Below are 16,778 nucleotides of genomic sequence, written 5' to 3'. Positions count from 1 at the left end.
TTTTTCACATAATTTTTCAATTTCTAACTTCTTCACCTTCTGGCAGCCCTATGATTCGGATGTTGCCCCACTTATAACTGTCTGATAAGTCTCTAAGCCTCTCATTTTCCTCACTTCTTATTTCCTCTTTCTACACTGGTTGACTGTTTGTTCCTTCCCTATGTTCTGATTTGTTGACTTGATCCCTTGTTTTCTTGCCGTCACCACTAGTTTTGTATGTGTTTTTGTTCATTTCAGCAGGACTAGCCTTCATTCCTTCCCTCTTGTTTAAGATCTGCTGTTAGGTCTGTAAGCACTTTTATAAGCAAAGCTCTGAACTGAGCTTCAGAAAGATTTCCTATCTGCTGCTTCGTTAGATTAGATATTTGCTGTCTGGTCAGCTGCATCACTGGGATCTCTATCATGATCTGTGCCATCCTGATCATTTTGTGTTTACCTTTGCTTCCTGGGCAGGGCTGCCACACCTCCTATGCTATAGGGGGCAGAGCCCCGTGCACTCGTCACAGCCCGGCAACCCGTCCCACCATACTGTGGCGTTTCTGCGGGGGTAGGGGTCCAAGATGGTTTCCTGGTGTTCACTCTCTGCTGAGAGACCGGGAGCCTCCTCCTCCATTCCCACCCCCTCCTGGACTCACAGTCCAAGGCAATGGAGGTCTGCCTTCCCCGGCTTTGGAATCGTAAGCTGACAGGTCTGGTCTGCAGCCAGGGGTGCTCCCCAGGCGCTTCTAGCCTCCCCCTAAATACCGGTGTCTGTGCTTACCACTGTCCTGCCTCCATCGCTGCTGCTGCCGCGGACAGCACAACTTGAACTCTTCTCCCCGGCTTTGCCCCTCCTACCTGTCCGGACGAGCACCACTTCTTTATAACTTCATATGTTGGACTTCCATTTATTTTCTGGAACTTCTGGTTATTTTTGGTTTTGCGGTAGTTGTATTCCTTCTTAGTTGTGAAGGGAAACACAGCATGTCAGTCTAGGCCTCCATCTTGGCTGGAAGTCTCCTGTGTTTGTTTGCTTCCGTGTCCCAGGTAGAGCTGTCGCTCCTACTACATTGTAAGGGGAGGAGCCTTAGATATTCATCAGTAACGGGCGACCTGTTTCACCATGCTGTGGTGCTGTATGCAGGGAGGGGTCTGAGAAGGAACAATGCCGCTTGCCCAGCACTCGCCCCTTTTCCAGGCACCTCTCCCACTTCCGCACCAGACTTGCACCCCTCTAGCTGCTGCCCTGGCCATCGTTCCCAGAGTGGGTGGGTCTGCGGATGTTCGAGGTCCGTGGGGGCCCTTTAATCAAGCAGAGTCTGCTGATAGTCCGGCAGTTTCTGCCTCTGTCCCAACCCCCACTGGTTTGCACAGTCAGAAGCAATGAGGCTTGATTTTCTCCGGTGCTGGGATAGTGAGCTGCGCGGTCTGGTGAGAGGCTGCGAACGCTCCCCAGGTGTCCCTCCTGACTTTTTTAAACCTGTAACTGCGCTTTCCACTGGCCTGCTTCTGTTGCGGCTGCTGCCACCGCCACACCGAGTCCTCTCTGCCCCAGCTCCCGCCCCTCCTACCTGTCTGGATGAGTACTTCTTCTTTATATTTTTGTTTGCTGGACTTCCATGTAGTTTGATTTTCTGGAACTTCTGTTTGTTTCTAGTTTTGAGGTAGTCGTATTCCTTAGTTGTGGAGGGAGACGTAGCATGTCTGTCTATGCCTCCATCTTGGCCGGAAGTCACTAACCATCTTATTTTGAAGGCAGCAGATATGCCTTATATGTATTTCTTATTTTGTTATTCTGAATACTATAAAGATAGGTACTCAGGAGTCAAGATTTAATAAAATCGACAATTTACTGCATATTCAATGATGTTCTAAAATGAAATTGGTATTTTTTTCATCAGTGCTCAGTGTGGTAAAGAATACAATGTGTACTGGTACAGTTTGGTACTACTGCCGCCTTGGTTTGGCTCAGTGGATTGAGCGTCGGCCTGCGAGCTAAGTTTCGCTGGTTCGATCTTCCAGTCAGGGGACATCAGAGAAGGAAAACTCTGATTCCAAAAAACCTCCGCTGCCTTGCGGCATACCTCTTCAGGGGAAAGGCTAAGGGAGTAAACCCCGACAGAAAATCCGGAGCCGGAGTCCCTAAGGCGGTTTGACGTTGTAGTCAACACCGGCAACTCCTGCGGCGCACCTGAAGCCAAGCTGTATCGACTCCGCCTTTCCCTTGGATCCTTCAGCTGCGAAGAGGGGGGGGGGTCTGCTGCATGGGCAACAGCAGACCCTCCATATCACCCTGCCCAGGCTCTGTAGCTTCAGCTTCACTGGAGAGGACACTCCAGCGTCATCGCAAGATGTCGATTCAACACGGGAGGAGACAGATACCGTGTCACTCCCGAGTCGGACTGCACAGCCATTCTCGGCGGTGCAGATAGACTCTTAAGAAGCTACACCATCGTCTCTCGAGGCGGACGGCTGCCGACGACGACGACGAGATTCCAGCAGTTTTACCCATTTCTTGTGTACTATCGTTGTAAATATCCATACAGTGAAAGGGCAAATACTGTTTTAATATTATCACTATAGTTTTGATATTGTGAATCCCTTGAAGATCTATGGACCACAGTGTGAGAAATTGCTTTACCTCTTTACCTCAATCGTGGATTGAGATGATTCCAAATTTGGCCTTAGTCCTTATGAGAACTGGCCTATTTCTGGTTCACTCTTGTTTCAAGGTGTGGTCCTCTGGGACCAAACAAAAGCCTAAGTGTTTCCCATGACCCCCATACCTTGACAGGCTTTGCGTTCCGATCTTTGTGTATCAAAGATCTGCTTCATCTAGGCTTTGGAAATAGGTATTAAGTACCTCAAAGGGAAAATATTAGACTTACCCTTTGGGATATTCTTCTCTTATGAATCTTGATACCACAAATCCCCTTTCCTTTTTGAACTTAGCATATATTTTTTAAAAATATATTTTGCCCAGTATTTCTAGTTCTCAATAGGAGATTTGGCTCAAACCATCAAGATTGCCGTTTCTGGAAGTCTCAAGACATTAAACTATTTATTGTTTTTTGTTTGTTTGTTTTTTTTTACTGTTTAAGTATAAAGACAAACTATGCTTATGTAAACTTTCTAAATAATACAGATACATATATAAAATTTAAAACTGTAACTTCCCTCTCTTTATCATGTCTCACCAGTCACTTTCCCTGGCCTCCTACAAAGAAAACCACTTTTGTCAAATTGGTATATGTCCTTTTACTCTTTTCTCTATAGATTTAGAAATATATATTTGTACATAAATACATTTGCAAACTAGCAGTGGGTTCATGCTATTTTCACTCTTCCTAATTACTCTTACAGAATAATATGAACTTTTTAGTTAACTAAATGATTGATAATAACAGTTAACATTTTCCAAGTGCTTATTTGTCAAGTGCTAGGCACTTGAAATTTTTAAGTTTAAATCATATTTATTGTTTTCCATACAACTCAGACATTTATCAATGTTTAAAAGACTGAAGGGCAAAGTAATGAATTTGACTCCTTTTCCCCACAAAAATGGGAAATAAACCTTGATAAGGAAATTTTTAATTTTTTTTTACACACCAGTTAGTTGTTGGAATTTAGTTCCAGAAAAAAAACAAAAAAACAAAAAATCAAAAAAAAATCTTAAGTATATAAAACAGTTCAATAACAGAGTAAGCAGAAAACAAAAAACTGATCAGAAAACACCCTGTTTTAAATTAATTTTCAAACAGACTTCTATTATAGTACAGTTTACTCCAAATAACTAAATCCATTAAGAGCACTTCTATATGTACAGAGACATAGTAAAATGATACAGTATTTATGGCAATAACAAATTAAAAGTTGTCATAATATATGTAAGTTAAACACCTACCCCCATTAAGTGGCCTCTTATTCCATAAACATAAAAATTCCGCTCTTCATTGTAGAAAGATGAAATCTTTTCATCAAAACGCACAGTCTCATGTTTCTAATACATTATTTCATTTGTTCTTCACAACATCCTGTGGAGTAGGTATTCCTATCCTCTTCATAGGTCAGGAAATTAAGTTTTAACAAAGTGAAATATACCTACCCAAAGCCACACTATTAAGCTGTATTGTCAATATGAATCCTGAATGTGTTAATCCTTGTCAATATTCATTTTAATGCTATCTGAAATAGGTTATACTGTATCATAACACTTTCAAAATGCCTTTCAATAAAATACACAATTCTATATCAATATCAACTTCCTGGTATTGATATTGTACTATAGTTATATATGATGTAACAAACTGGGTAAACTAAGAAGGATAAAAGGGACCACTCTGTACTATCATTGTAACATCCTATGTTTATATAATTATTTTTAAATAAAAAGTAAAAAAGTTATATATTGTATGACTCCATTTACATAAAATTTTATATTGAGATATAATTGACAAATAATGTATTAACTTCAGGTATACATTATGATTGGACACTTATATATACTGGGAAATGATCACCCCACTAAGTCTAGTTTAAACCTATCCCCATACATGGTAACAATTTTTTTCTTGTAGTGAGAACTTTCAAGATATATAAAAAATTTTAAATACAATTATAGATATGGAGAACAGATTAGTGGTTTCCAGAGAATATGTCCTGGGAAGAGACTGGTATGACTATAAGTGGGCAGTACAAGGGATCTTTGTGGTCATGGACACTTCGGTATCTTGATCGTGGCAGTGGTTTTGCCAATCTATACATACATAGTAAGTTGCACAGAACTAAACATATATACACAAATGAGTGCATGTAAAACTAGTAAAATTGTAATAAGCTTTGTGGCTTGTACCAACGTCATTTTGGGGTTTTGTTATTGTATTGTAGTTATGTAAGAAATTATCATTGGAGGAAACTGGGTGAAGGGTACAGGAAACTTCTCTGTGCTTTTTTTTGGAACTTCCTGTGACCTATGATTATTTCGACATAAATAAGAAATTATAATTACTTAACAAGAACACTAAAACACTTCTTAAGTAACAGCTTTTTGCAAATGTTGGTTTATTGCACTATTGTACAGGAACCCCTCAAGAGTGAATTATTTTGATTAGGAATTATTGTTTTTCTCAGTAGGACCAAACTTTTCAAAAGTTTATAATACTAAACAAAAAAGATGGGATGTATATACAAATTGCTTTCGGTAGTCAAATAAGATCCTAAATTGAGTATTTTATAATAGAGGAAATAGAGTTTTCCTCTTCTGGGGGTATTCTTTTTCTTTTTCTTTTTTCCTAGTTATGATGTTTCCCAGTGGAAAATAACATATATTAAACAATATATGGAAATAATAATAATAGTTCAACTTACCAGGACATTACTATACACCTGACATCATTTTGAATTATTCATGCCTATAAGAACAGTTAAGCCTAAGAACAACACTTTGCTACTAATTTTTAAATATTTCTATATTACCAATGAGGACTAAGAGACAAGAATTGTTTCACAGGTAATAATAATTGCACCAGGTTAGCTTTCTACTATACGTACTTAAATTTTTAGATATCTTTTAAATAGTATATTTTGGGCTTTTAGAATATTTCTTTGAATAAAATAGCATTATCTTAATTCCTGTCATTAAATAACTTTTACATTTGCTGTATCTTTGTCACAAGGCGCAAAACAGAAGAACACTATTTTGGAAATATGTCTTTCTATTAAGTTGAAATGACATATGCTAACGAGAGTGAAGGAAATGTAGAATTTAAAGCCAAAGGAACTTACCACAGGTTTGAGAAAGCAATAATATACGCTCTTCGAAGTTCTCATCGTTGAGCCCTAATCTTTGCTATCATTTTTATAGCCAGAGTGACCAGACACCACCCCTGTGGCAACACAGGTGGGAAAACTGGACCATACGCGCCAGGCACTAGGGGTGGCAGAGAAATTCTGCCAACCTGCATGAATAACCTCGCACAGGCGGGTGGGCACGATGATGTCGGGACGCCTGTGCAAGAGCATGAGAGGGCACTTCCGGGCAGCGTCCCGGAGGCGCCTGATCAACCACTTCCGGGTAGCACGTGGCCGCAGGAGTGGGTTCTCACTCGGCCTCTGCCGTTGTAGAATCCGCTACACAGTGAAAATCGCTGCAGATGTCGTCGCGGTATGACCGGGCAATCACAGTCTTCTCCCCAGACGGACACCTCTTCCAAGTGGAATATGCCCAGGAAGCGGTGAAGAAAGGATCCACCGTGGTGAGCGAGCAATTTCTTGACCACCTCCCCCCGCCCTGTGTCAGGCCTTCCGTACTCCGCTGCCCCAGCCCACCACTCGGTGTCGGTGTTGGTGGACAGGAAAGGGGCGTCTCCCACCTGTGAACATTGCTTCGGCTACCTTTTATTGAGGTAGATGACTAAAATTTTGGCTGGAGGTAATGGAGTAAAAGTTGGTAGATTTCATAGGCTTCTGTTGTGCAACTGCCTTTAACGATAGCCACAGGTGCAAAATGTGTGTGCGTGCCGTCAGTGTATGTCGGGGCCTTGACGGTATTTGACAGTAAGGGGAAAAAAGGTTTCTTTCGCCCTCTAACAGCATATTTGAATGGGCATGCCCCACTTAGGAATTCACATATGCATGGAAAAGTAACCGTTTCTTTATGTGAGGAGCTGTTGTTTAATCATAATTATAATAAAAATTTAAAATTGATCATATCTGTCCCTGAAATACAAACTAAATCAATGTAAAATTAAATCCTTGTTGGTGAGATTATGGTTAAAATAGCTAAACCACTTATCAAACACTTTCACTTGTTAAAAATTATTGTCCTGTTATTTGTACCTGAATACTTGGCAACCTTTTAGAGGCTCTAAGCTCCAAGCATCTCCTCTCTTTGGACAGTTCTCTCTATTTTTTTTTTTTTTTGGTCTTGGTTTTAAATAATAACTGAAATTTTTTAAAAAATAGATTTTACTTACTTATTTTCAGAGAGAGGGGAAGGGATGGAGAAAGAGAGGGAGAGAAACATCATTGTGTGATTGCCTCTAGCACGCCCACACTGGGGACCTGGCCTGCAACCCAGGCATGTGCCCCAACTGGGAATCAAACTTGTGACCTTTCAGTTCAAAGGCTGGCACTCAATCCACTGGGCCACAGCAGCACTGAAATTCTTTGAGAGATTATCCTGTACTTTAAATTTACCTAGCCATATTTCTGAAAAACTTACTCAGGGTACCCATGTTGCTATTGCCAAGTTTTACTTATGTTTAATAATTTTATGGTTTATAAAAATTAAAAATGACAAAATGCTCTGATAGCCAAAGATCGATTATCCCAACTCTTCCAAGTATTAGCCTTTAATGCAGAATGATCCATTTTTTTAATCTCTCAAATTTCATGAGCCAGTTTGTTGTGGAATTTTAGGCATCAGCTATGAGATACACAGTTCATTTCTAAGTGTAGCACTGACTGTATTTTCTGTCACTTTTCATACTAACTTAGTTATGGAAGAAAATAGTAGTTCACTTTTATTATAAATCTATCAAATATAAAGTGGCAAAAAAAACCCACTGGAATCTTATCATTTAAAAAATATATATTTTTCTACTTACTGGGACCCACTAGTTTTGCTTCTGTTTTGTAAGTAATGTTTTTGGAATTGCAAATTTAAGAAAAGCCTGAGGTAGCTTAAACCAAAAGGGTACCATTTTGATTAAAAACAAAAAGTTATATAATCCCCAGCTTGGCATGAAGCATATGGTTAGAAATAATGCCCAAGTTTTAAAGCCTAAAATAAAGGGAGTAATGGGAGAAAACTGGGGTATAATAAGAAACCACATTGGCTCAATTAAAATGTTTTAAAATGATATAGAATTGATTGATAGTTCCTTTGTAATGAGCTGTAAAAGGGTAAGGATATAAAGCTACCTATAGTGGGCATTTTTAAAGATACATTGGAAGGATAAGACAGTTTGTCTCAGGATTCTGAAATTATAATTTGCATCTTTGTATGGAGTTATTGTGTTTCCGTGAGGGTGCTGTGACCTTTTCATGGGATAAAGTTTATAGTGGCACTGTTATTAAAAAAATATGTCACAAAATAATCTGTCTATAAATGATATTGATATGATGAGTTATAAATAAGCCATACTTGTTTGACCAGTATGTGAATGTGATATTATTTAGTAATTCAAAAAGTTATATGGACCACAATTAGAGGCCTTGGATTTTACCTCCTGCTTGATGATTATTTTACAGCATGAAGTGAGACACGAGGCCTATTTTCTTTTTATTAGTTTCCTTTTCTATAAATGAAAAATATATTTGAGTAACATTTTAGAGAGGAAATACCTTTCTTCTTGGGAAAAATGTGAATTCTTCATGATATTCTTATGAAAAAGATAAGATTTATTATCATTCCTCATTCTGTCCTTGCCTTGACCCTAAATTGTTATTAGCTCTATATTTCCTACTTTATCAAATCTCAGCTCCACAGTTGGGCCATCAAAGTCTTTCATAATCCTTATTCACCCTCTTTAATTAAGGGGGCAGCTTCATGGTTTCACTAATATATGCCTCTGCCTTTGTAGGAAGGGAGAGGAGAAATTACCTTTCTTTCTGCCACTCTTATCTTTACATTTCCTCCAAGATCAGACATTCCAGCTCCTTCATAAAAGCATCTCTGATCCACTCCAGTCATCATGGATATTTTCTTCTTCTGAATTTATAATCTGTAACACAGAGCATTATACAGCATTTACTATTTGGCCTCATATTCTCTTTAATAGTCTTCCTACATCAACTGGATAGTAAGATCTTTGAGAATCTAGATGATATAATTCCTTTTTTATTTTCACTGCGTGGTATACAGTGGAGGGGCTAGGAAGGGAGTAAACAAACACTTAAGTAATCCTTATTTAATGCCAAGTATTTTATGTACATTATCTAATGTTAACGACAGTATTTAATCCCCTTTTTATACATGTGGAATCTATAATTCAGAGCTTTCAAAGTTTGCTGAAAGTACCCAGCTAAAAAATGATGGAGCCCATATTCACACTTAAATTTTTTAGTTCCAAAGCCTCTGCTTTTTGCAGTATGATGCAGTTTATTCAATAAATATTTGTATATTAGTCTATTATTATCATGAATGTGAAATGCAGATGTGTTTCATATAAGGCCATTAACTTCTTTAAGATTCAGTTTCTTTTTTTTTTTAAATTTCTATTTATTTTTAGAGAGAAGGCAAGGGAGGGAGAAAGAGAGGGAGAGAAGCATTGATGTGTGAGAGAAACATCAATTGGTTGCCTCTTGCATGCCCCCAACCGGGGACCTGGCCTGCAGAGCAAGCATGTGTCCTGATGGGAATTGAACTGGTGACCTTTTGGTTTGTAAGACTAGGCTCAACCCACTGAGCCACACCAGTCAAGGCAGCTTCAGTTTCTTTAGCAGTAAAATAGGCATCACAATAGCACCTGGGTTCACATAGGGTTCATGGGATAATTGAATGAAGTAATGTGTGTTAAGTATCTTATACAGTGTCTGGTTCACAGCAAGTACTTAATAAGTGGTAGCTATTATTACAATAAATGATAGCTATTATTACTTTCTCTTTTTCCTTCAATTTTGTCTATGGTTCTTCCAACACACTCATTTATTATTTCAAGACATTTTTGCTGAACCCTTACATCTGCCAAATGCGGTGCTGGGCCCTAGGGTTTCACAATAAGCAAGAAAGACTTCATTCCTGTCCTTGGAGATCTTACTACCTAGCAGGAATGTTAAATGATCAAATAAATAGTCCTAACAAAGCCTAAATTAGTATTACAGTGAGGAGAGTACCGGGCATTATGTGAACTCTAGGAGTTAGGGAGGTCCCCCTGGGGAAATAATGTTGAAGTAGATATCTGAGAGATGAAAGATAACCAGGTAAAAAAAGTCCATGGGGAAAGAGGGAAGAGTATTTTAGACAAAGGAAATGGTATGTGGGAAGACCATGCTGTGAAAGACAATTATGTTCTATGAACTGGAAGGCACTCAGGATTGCTGAAGCAATGGAAACATGGGAGAAGATGACGCTAGAAATGGGCCATGTCATGGAATGCCCTTAAGGGAATAGTAGGCCTTGAAGAGTTTTGGTGTGGTTATTATGGTCAGGCTCTAGATTATTGCTATTTGTCTTTCTAATAACAGTCTGCATTTGTCCAACCACAGAGGTACTCCCATGATCCAAGTAGAATCTGTTTTCATCCTCCTGGCCACAGTGATGAGTGTGTGACTCAAATCTAGCCGGTATAAATCCATTCTTGGGGCTTTTCTAACTAGAGATAGTGGTAACATTTTTCTCTGGAAGACTCTTAGGATGTGAGTCCAGATTGCCAGTGGCCATCTTCTTTTATATATAGAGAAAGTATCTCTCTATGAAGAGTAAAATTACAATCTTTAGATTCTTTTGTTTCCAAGCCAGCTCTATGCTTTCTTAATTTGCCTAGTGAAAATTAGTCCTTACTAATACAGGTTTTAAGTAGAGGAATGCCACATTCAGATTTTCTTCTTTTTCACACTTTTATTTTTTCAAAGATTTCTCAGACTACAGTATGGTCAGTGAGTGAACTGGATGAAATTAAGACTGGAAGCAGGGAGACTACATAGAAGTCTATGAAGTAGTCTAGATGAAAAATGCTAGTCATTTTTACTAGGGTTGAGTAGAAATGGAAATAAGGCAGATTACCGAGAAACTTTTTTAAAACAATATTTTATTTATTTACTATTAGAGAGAGAGGCAGGGAGGGAGGACGAGAGGAAGAGAAACATCAATGTGTGGTTGCCTCTCACATGCCCCGACCGGGGACCCGGCCTGCAACCCAGGCAAGTGCCCTGACTGGTAATCAATCTGGCAACTTTTTGGTTTGTAGGCCGGCACTCAATCCACTGAGCCACATCAGCCAGAGCCAGAGAAACTTTTAACAGTAGAATTGATACAATTTAATTACTATTTGGGTGATATTGGGGGCAGGGGAAGGAGAGAAAGAAGCTATTGAAGAGATAAGAGTCAACAATAGTGCCTGTTTCTGGATTTCATCTCTTACTAAATGGCACTGTCATTTTCTTAGTGAATATGAAACTAAGTTTGGGGGAAAGCTAGCTGAAGTTTGTACTTGCTGAGGCTGAGATGCTTTATGGGAGCTATAGTAGGCAGCCTCTAAAACAGCCTCCAGTGATTACCACATTCTGGCATTCACGCCCTTGTATAATTCTCTCTCCTTGGGTGTGAGCAAAAACTATTGACTTGCTTCTAAGGGATGGGACAGGCAAAAGTGATGGGATGTCCTTCAGAGATTAGGTTACACAGAGATGGTGACCTACATGCCCATCCTCACTCTGACTTGCTCATGGTGGTAGAACCCAGCTGCCATGTTGTGAGTTGCCGTGGAAGGGTGTATGTGGCAAGGAACAGAGGGAAGCTTCTGTTCAAAACTTAGTGGAACTGAGGTTCTTAGTCCAACAATCCATGAGAAACTGAATCTTGCTAACAACCATGGGAGTTTGGAAATGCATTCTCCCCCATGAGCCTTAATTTGAGTGCAGCCATGTGGGACAATTTGTTTATAGTCTTGTGAGAGACCCTGGTCCAGAGGGCTTAGCCTATCTGTACAGATTCCTGATCCACAGAGTGTGAGGCAACTGAATATACATGTTGGGAATTTAGGAGATTGATCCGGGCTGGACATAGTAATTTTGAAGTGCGTCCTTTCTCCCCTCTTCTTAAAACCTATGTTGACAGTCAAGTAAATGAGTATTCTTGAGTACTCTTCTTCACTCAAGAAGACAATAAGACCATAGACTGTATGCACTATGTAGAGAATAGCCTATAGCCTTGAGGGACCTTAGTGACCAATGTATACTCTACTTTGGCCAAACTCTGAGAGAAGTGGGGGTAAAAACCAGGTTGCTGTGAGCTGAGGGATGACTATAATATTTGGCTCTTAACGGCTTGAGAGAAAGAGGTAAGATTGAAGTGGTCTTTAAAATTTTGTTTAAGATAAGAGCAACTTTAGCATGTGTTTCAATTTTGGTGAGAAAAAGCCAGTAGACAGAGTTGAAGTTTATTTGTTTGTTTTTTTTTTTTCTTTTGGTTGATCTGATTTATTTTTAACTTCTTATTATAGAATATTTTAATCAAAAAATGGATGTAAAGGAAATAGTTTACTGAACCTCCATATACCAGTTACCCAGCTCCAACAGTTGCGAGCATTTTGCTAGTCTTTTTTTTTTTTTTTTTTTTTTTATCTTTACCAACTTTTACCCTTTCCCAATGGAGTACTTTTAATTGAAATTTTTATTGAGATAATTGTAGGTTTACATGCAGTTGTAAGAAACTTGTATACTTTGCCCACTATCTATCTGCCAGTGGTAACATTTTGCAAAACTATGGTTCATTCAAGATAGTGATATAATGTCCTGACATTAATGTAACAGTCAGGATATTGATAATGATAAAAAGCCACCTAATTTATTCATATTTCTCCATTTTACTTGTCTTGTGTGTATATTAAATTCTGTCATGTTTTATTGCCTTATATATATTTCTGTGTCCACAGTCAAGATACTGAACAGTTTCCAACTCCAGAAGAATCCCTCATGTTGCTCTTATATAACCACACACACCTTTTTACCCACCTGCATACCCTCAGTGTCCATAGCCCTAATCTCTGGCAGCATTCTTCTGTCCTCCGTTTCTAATATCATGTCATTTTTAAATGTCATTAAATGGTATCACACTGTATGAACCCTTTTGGGATTTGCTTTTTCCCCTTGAGATTCATCCCAGGAGTTGCAGGTTTTGTCGTTGGGTAGTATTGCATGGTATGGATGTATCATAATGTTTAACTGTACACTGTCGAAGAGCATTTGGATTGTTTCTAGTTAGGAGCTATTATGAATAGAAATACTCTGAACATTCATAGCAGGTGTTTGTGTGAGCATAAGTTTTTATTTATCTGATATAAAGCCCCAAGTGTGCAATTAGTGGGTCATATGGTAATAGCATGTTTAGTTTTGTAAGAAATTGCCAAACTGTTGCTCAGAGCAGAGTGGCTGTACCACTTTGCATTTTCACCAGCAGTGTATGATTGACCAGTTTCTACAGTCCTTTCCAGCATTTGGTGTTACTGTTTTTCATTTTAGTCATTTTGGTAAGTGTGTAGTGGTACCTCATGATTTTAATAAAACTAGCCATTAGTAGTTAATGATGTTGAGCATATTTTCATGTGCAGGGTGCCATTGTGTATGTAGTGCCATGAAATGTCTTTCATGTGTTTTGTCTATTTTCTAATTGGATTGGTTTTTTTACTCTTAAGTTTTGACAGTTCTTTATGTGTTCTAGGTTCTAGCCCTTTGTCAGGTGTGTGGTTTGCATACATTTTCTCCCAGTCTGTGGCTTCTCTTTTCATCCTATTCATACGGACTTTCACAGATCAAAAGTTTGTAGTTTTAATGAGGTCCAATTTTACAGTTTTTCTTCTTAGAGTTCATGCTTTTGATGCCAAATCTAAGAACTCTTTGCCTAGGTCCTAACAATTTTCTCCTGTTTTTTTCTTTTTTCTAAGGTTATAGTTTTACATTTAAGTCTTGACCCATTTTGAGTTAATTTTGATAAGATTTATGTCAGAATTTGTTTTTTAGTGGAGTGCTTCACTCCCATTTATTTGACATCCAGATAACCTGATATTTCATTTATTTTATACCCATATAACATGATATTTCATCTGTAAATATTTCATTATGCATCTCTAAAAAATAAAGATTTTTAAAAACCATTATCACTTCTAATGAGATTAACAAAATCCTTAATACTTTGTAATAGTCTACATTTCTATTTTTCCTTATTGCTCACAAATATATTTTTGTAGTTATTTCATTTAAATCTGAATCTGAAGTCCAGGCCCTTGCACTCAGCTGTGAGGTATGTTCTTGAATAACATCCCCTCTTTTTTTCCTACCGTTGACATCTTGAAGAGACAGGTTAATTGGGTAGAGTATCCCACTTCCTAGATTTGTCTAATTGTTTCCTTGCCCTCATAGAATATACTAGTTAGAGAGATAACCACAATGAAAAAAAAAGTAATAATAAATGTACTGATTGCAAGAACATAACAGGCTGCTTATAGGGTTGTAGACAAGGACTCCTTGAAGTGAGATTTCAATTGAGACCTGAAATAAGAGAACTGTTCTAGTCAGAGTAATATCACATGTGAATGCTCAGAGGAGGGACACATAATTGTTTTTGAGAAAGCCTTGAAACAAGGATGGAACTGGAGAGTATTAGGCTAAGTGAAATAAGCCAGGCTGCAAAAGACAAATACTATATGATCTCACCTAATACAGGAACCTAATGAACAAAACAAACAAGCAAAATAGAACCAAAAGCATGGAAACAAGGAACAGACTGACAGAAACCAGAGGGAAGCGGGGAGAGGAATAATTGTGCAAAGAAGGGGAAGGGTCTAGCCAAAGCACATGTGTAAATGGCCCATGGACATGAACATCAGGGTGGGGACTGCCTGTGGGGGTGGGAAGGGGAGAGCAAGGGGGTTAGGGGGGATGGAATATGACAACTGTAAAAGAACAACAATAAAAAATGTTTAAAAAAATAAAGAGGGTAGATAGCATGGCTGGTGCTTGATTAACAGCAATGACATACTACTAAGAGTAGGCAGGGTCCAGATTATGCCCAGCTTTATAAGCAAGACTAAGGTGGCTGAAAACAGTTTTTCTAAGTAAGGCAGAATGCCATGGAAGGATATTCAACTGGAGAGTAAACTGAGCCTGTTGACATTTTTGAGTGCTCGCCATGACTGCTTTGTGGAGACTAGATGGGAGTGCAGTGCGGGGAGTTGGGTTGGGAGGTGGAAAGGTGGGAAACTGGAATAGAAACTGGAAGATTTATTAGGTTTCCCAGGCAAGAAATGATAGTCGCTTGTACTGGAGTGGTGGTAGCAAGGTGTAGATAGCTTTTACATGTAATATTGACAGAAACTTGGTAATTGATTGGCAATGGATGGTGTGGGAAAGGAAGCTATAAAGAATGACAACTGGGTTTTTGGCTTAAACAGTTGAGTGGATGGTAATTCATTTTCTGAGACGATTTAGCTGCTGGTTTATAATACTTTTAACAAGTGGTAAAATAGTCTTCTTGCTGCTCTTCCAATGGTGTTTTAAAAGTAGGTGTGGGTATTGAATTTTATCGTTGCTTTTGTAGCTTTTAGCATTTACTTTTAATTTTTTACTGTATAATTGTCTTAGTTAAGTCTGTTTAAGTTGCAAGCATCAGAAATCCAACTCACAATAATTTAAGCAAAAAAGTGAATCTATTGAATCAAGTATCCAAAGGGAGCAGGGGTAAACCTTGCTTTTAGACTTAATTATATGGCTACTAGAATCTTAAATGATGTTAACAGAACTGGTATGTCTCTTTTCCTCTCCCCCTTCCCTCTCCATGTCATGCTTTCTCTCCCTATTACTTTCACTCTCAGACAAGACCTCCTTACATGTTGATTCCCTAAATAGCCCTAGGCTTCAGGCTCCCAGCTCTGCTACAGCAGAGAATTATCCTATCTTCCAAACACTTCCAGTAAAACTTTAAGGATTTCTATTTTGGCTAGACTAGGGTATATTACAGCGCCACCTGAAGACTCAGTATTTCTCTAAGAACAATTAAAGTGCTGTAATCAGGTCAAAAATAACAGGTCTCCGTTACCCGCTGTAACATTTATATTGAAGTATTTACTTTTATTGATGTTCCTAAAATTCCTGGAACCATACTCGTTTGTGGCATGTTATTATTTTTCTGTAACTCTGGATTATACTTGTAAATATTTTGTTTTGAATTTTGAGCATCAGCTTTTCTGAGTAAAAAATCATTGGTGTTTTTCTTTATTTAGAAAATGATATGTTTGCCAGCTTTCAACATTGTTACATAGCTTTCCTAAAAACTTAGGAACATTTCCATTTTTACCTATACCATAGAATTACTTAAATAGCAAGAGAATTAGCCATAACAGAATATTAGAAAGAATTCATTCATGAGCTTCCTAGGCCTGACACTTGTTTTTGTGGGATAGTTCTTTTCCAAAATTATCCCATGTTTGTTAGTGAGACTGAGTTTTTATTTTTATTTTTTTCCCTTTTTTCTTTTTTTGAGTGAATATGGGCAGTTTTTAATTTTTCTAGTCTTTTGTTCTTCCAGGTTTTCAAATTTATTAACTTAGGGCTATAATTTTCTAGATAATATGTGTTGGCAGGTTTGGGTTTTTTTCATTTTTTAAAAAGAAAAATAGAGAAGGAATGTTAAGAATAGTATAGGAAAGGGTGAAGCCAAAGAACTTACATGTACAACCCATGAACATGAACAAGGGAGGGGTTGTTGGAGGGAAGGGGGATACTGGGTGGAGGGAGGCAAAGGAAAAAAATGGGGACCACTGTAACAGCATAATCAATAAAATATAATTTAAAAGAAAAAAGATTATATAGATAAAATGCTTTGGATTTGGGTCACCTGTGTAGGTAATGGGGTGGGGCAGATGAAGAGGAAGCGGGGTAGCCCATGGGACAGCAGGTGATTGAGGTGGGGGTTGTCAGGCACCAAGGGCTTTCACTGCATACATGTTTAACTTGCATTTCTGCGCCTCCCTCTGAGACCAGTCAGCCATGGAAATCTACACCTCTCTTCCTACATTTTCTTTCTCTTCCTCTTTCCTCCCTCCCTTCCATGCCATCTCTAGGATGAGATGGGCTGCCTATAA

At 38.4% G+C, this 16,778-nt stretch overlaps 1 protein-coding gene across 1 annotated transcript in view; it reads left to right on the top strand.

Annotated features, from left to right (window-relative positions):
- Positions 1 to 6,131: 6,131 nt before the first annotated feature.
- PSMA8 (proteasome 20S subunit alpha 8) overlaps positions 6,132 to 16,778 on the top strand; it is a 29,005-nt gene continuing 18,358 nt past the window's right edge. The window contains exon 1 of the mRNA XM_090285124.1: positions 6,132 to 6,233. Within this exon, the coding sequence (XP_090141250.1) occupies positions 6,132 to 6,233 (102 nt within the window). The remainder of the gene's footprint in view (positions 6,234 to 16,778) is intronic.

The sequence above is a fragment of the Furipterus horrens genome, unplaced genomic scaffold (genome assembly GCF_987537825.1).
Source record: "Furipterus horrens unplaced genomic scaffold, mFurHor1.1.pri manual_scaffold_8, whole genome shotgun sequence".
Taxonomy (NCBI): Eukaryota; Metazoa; Chordata; class Mammalia; order Chiroptera; family Furipteridae; genus Furipterus; species Furipterus horrens.
This window is presented reverse-complemented; position numbering and strand designations above follow the sequence as displayed.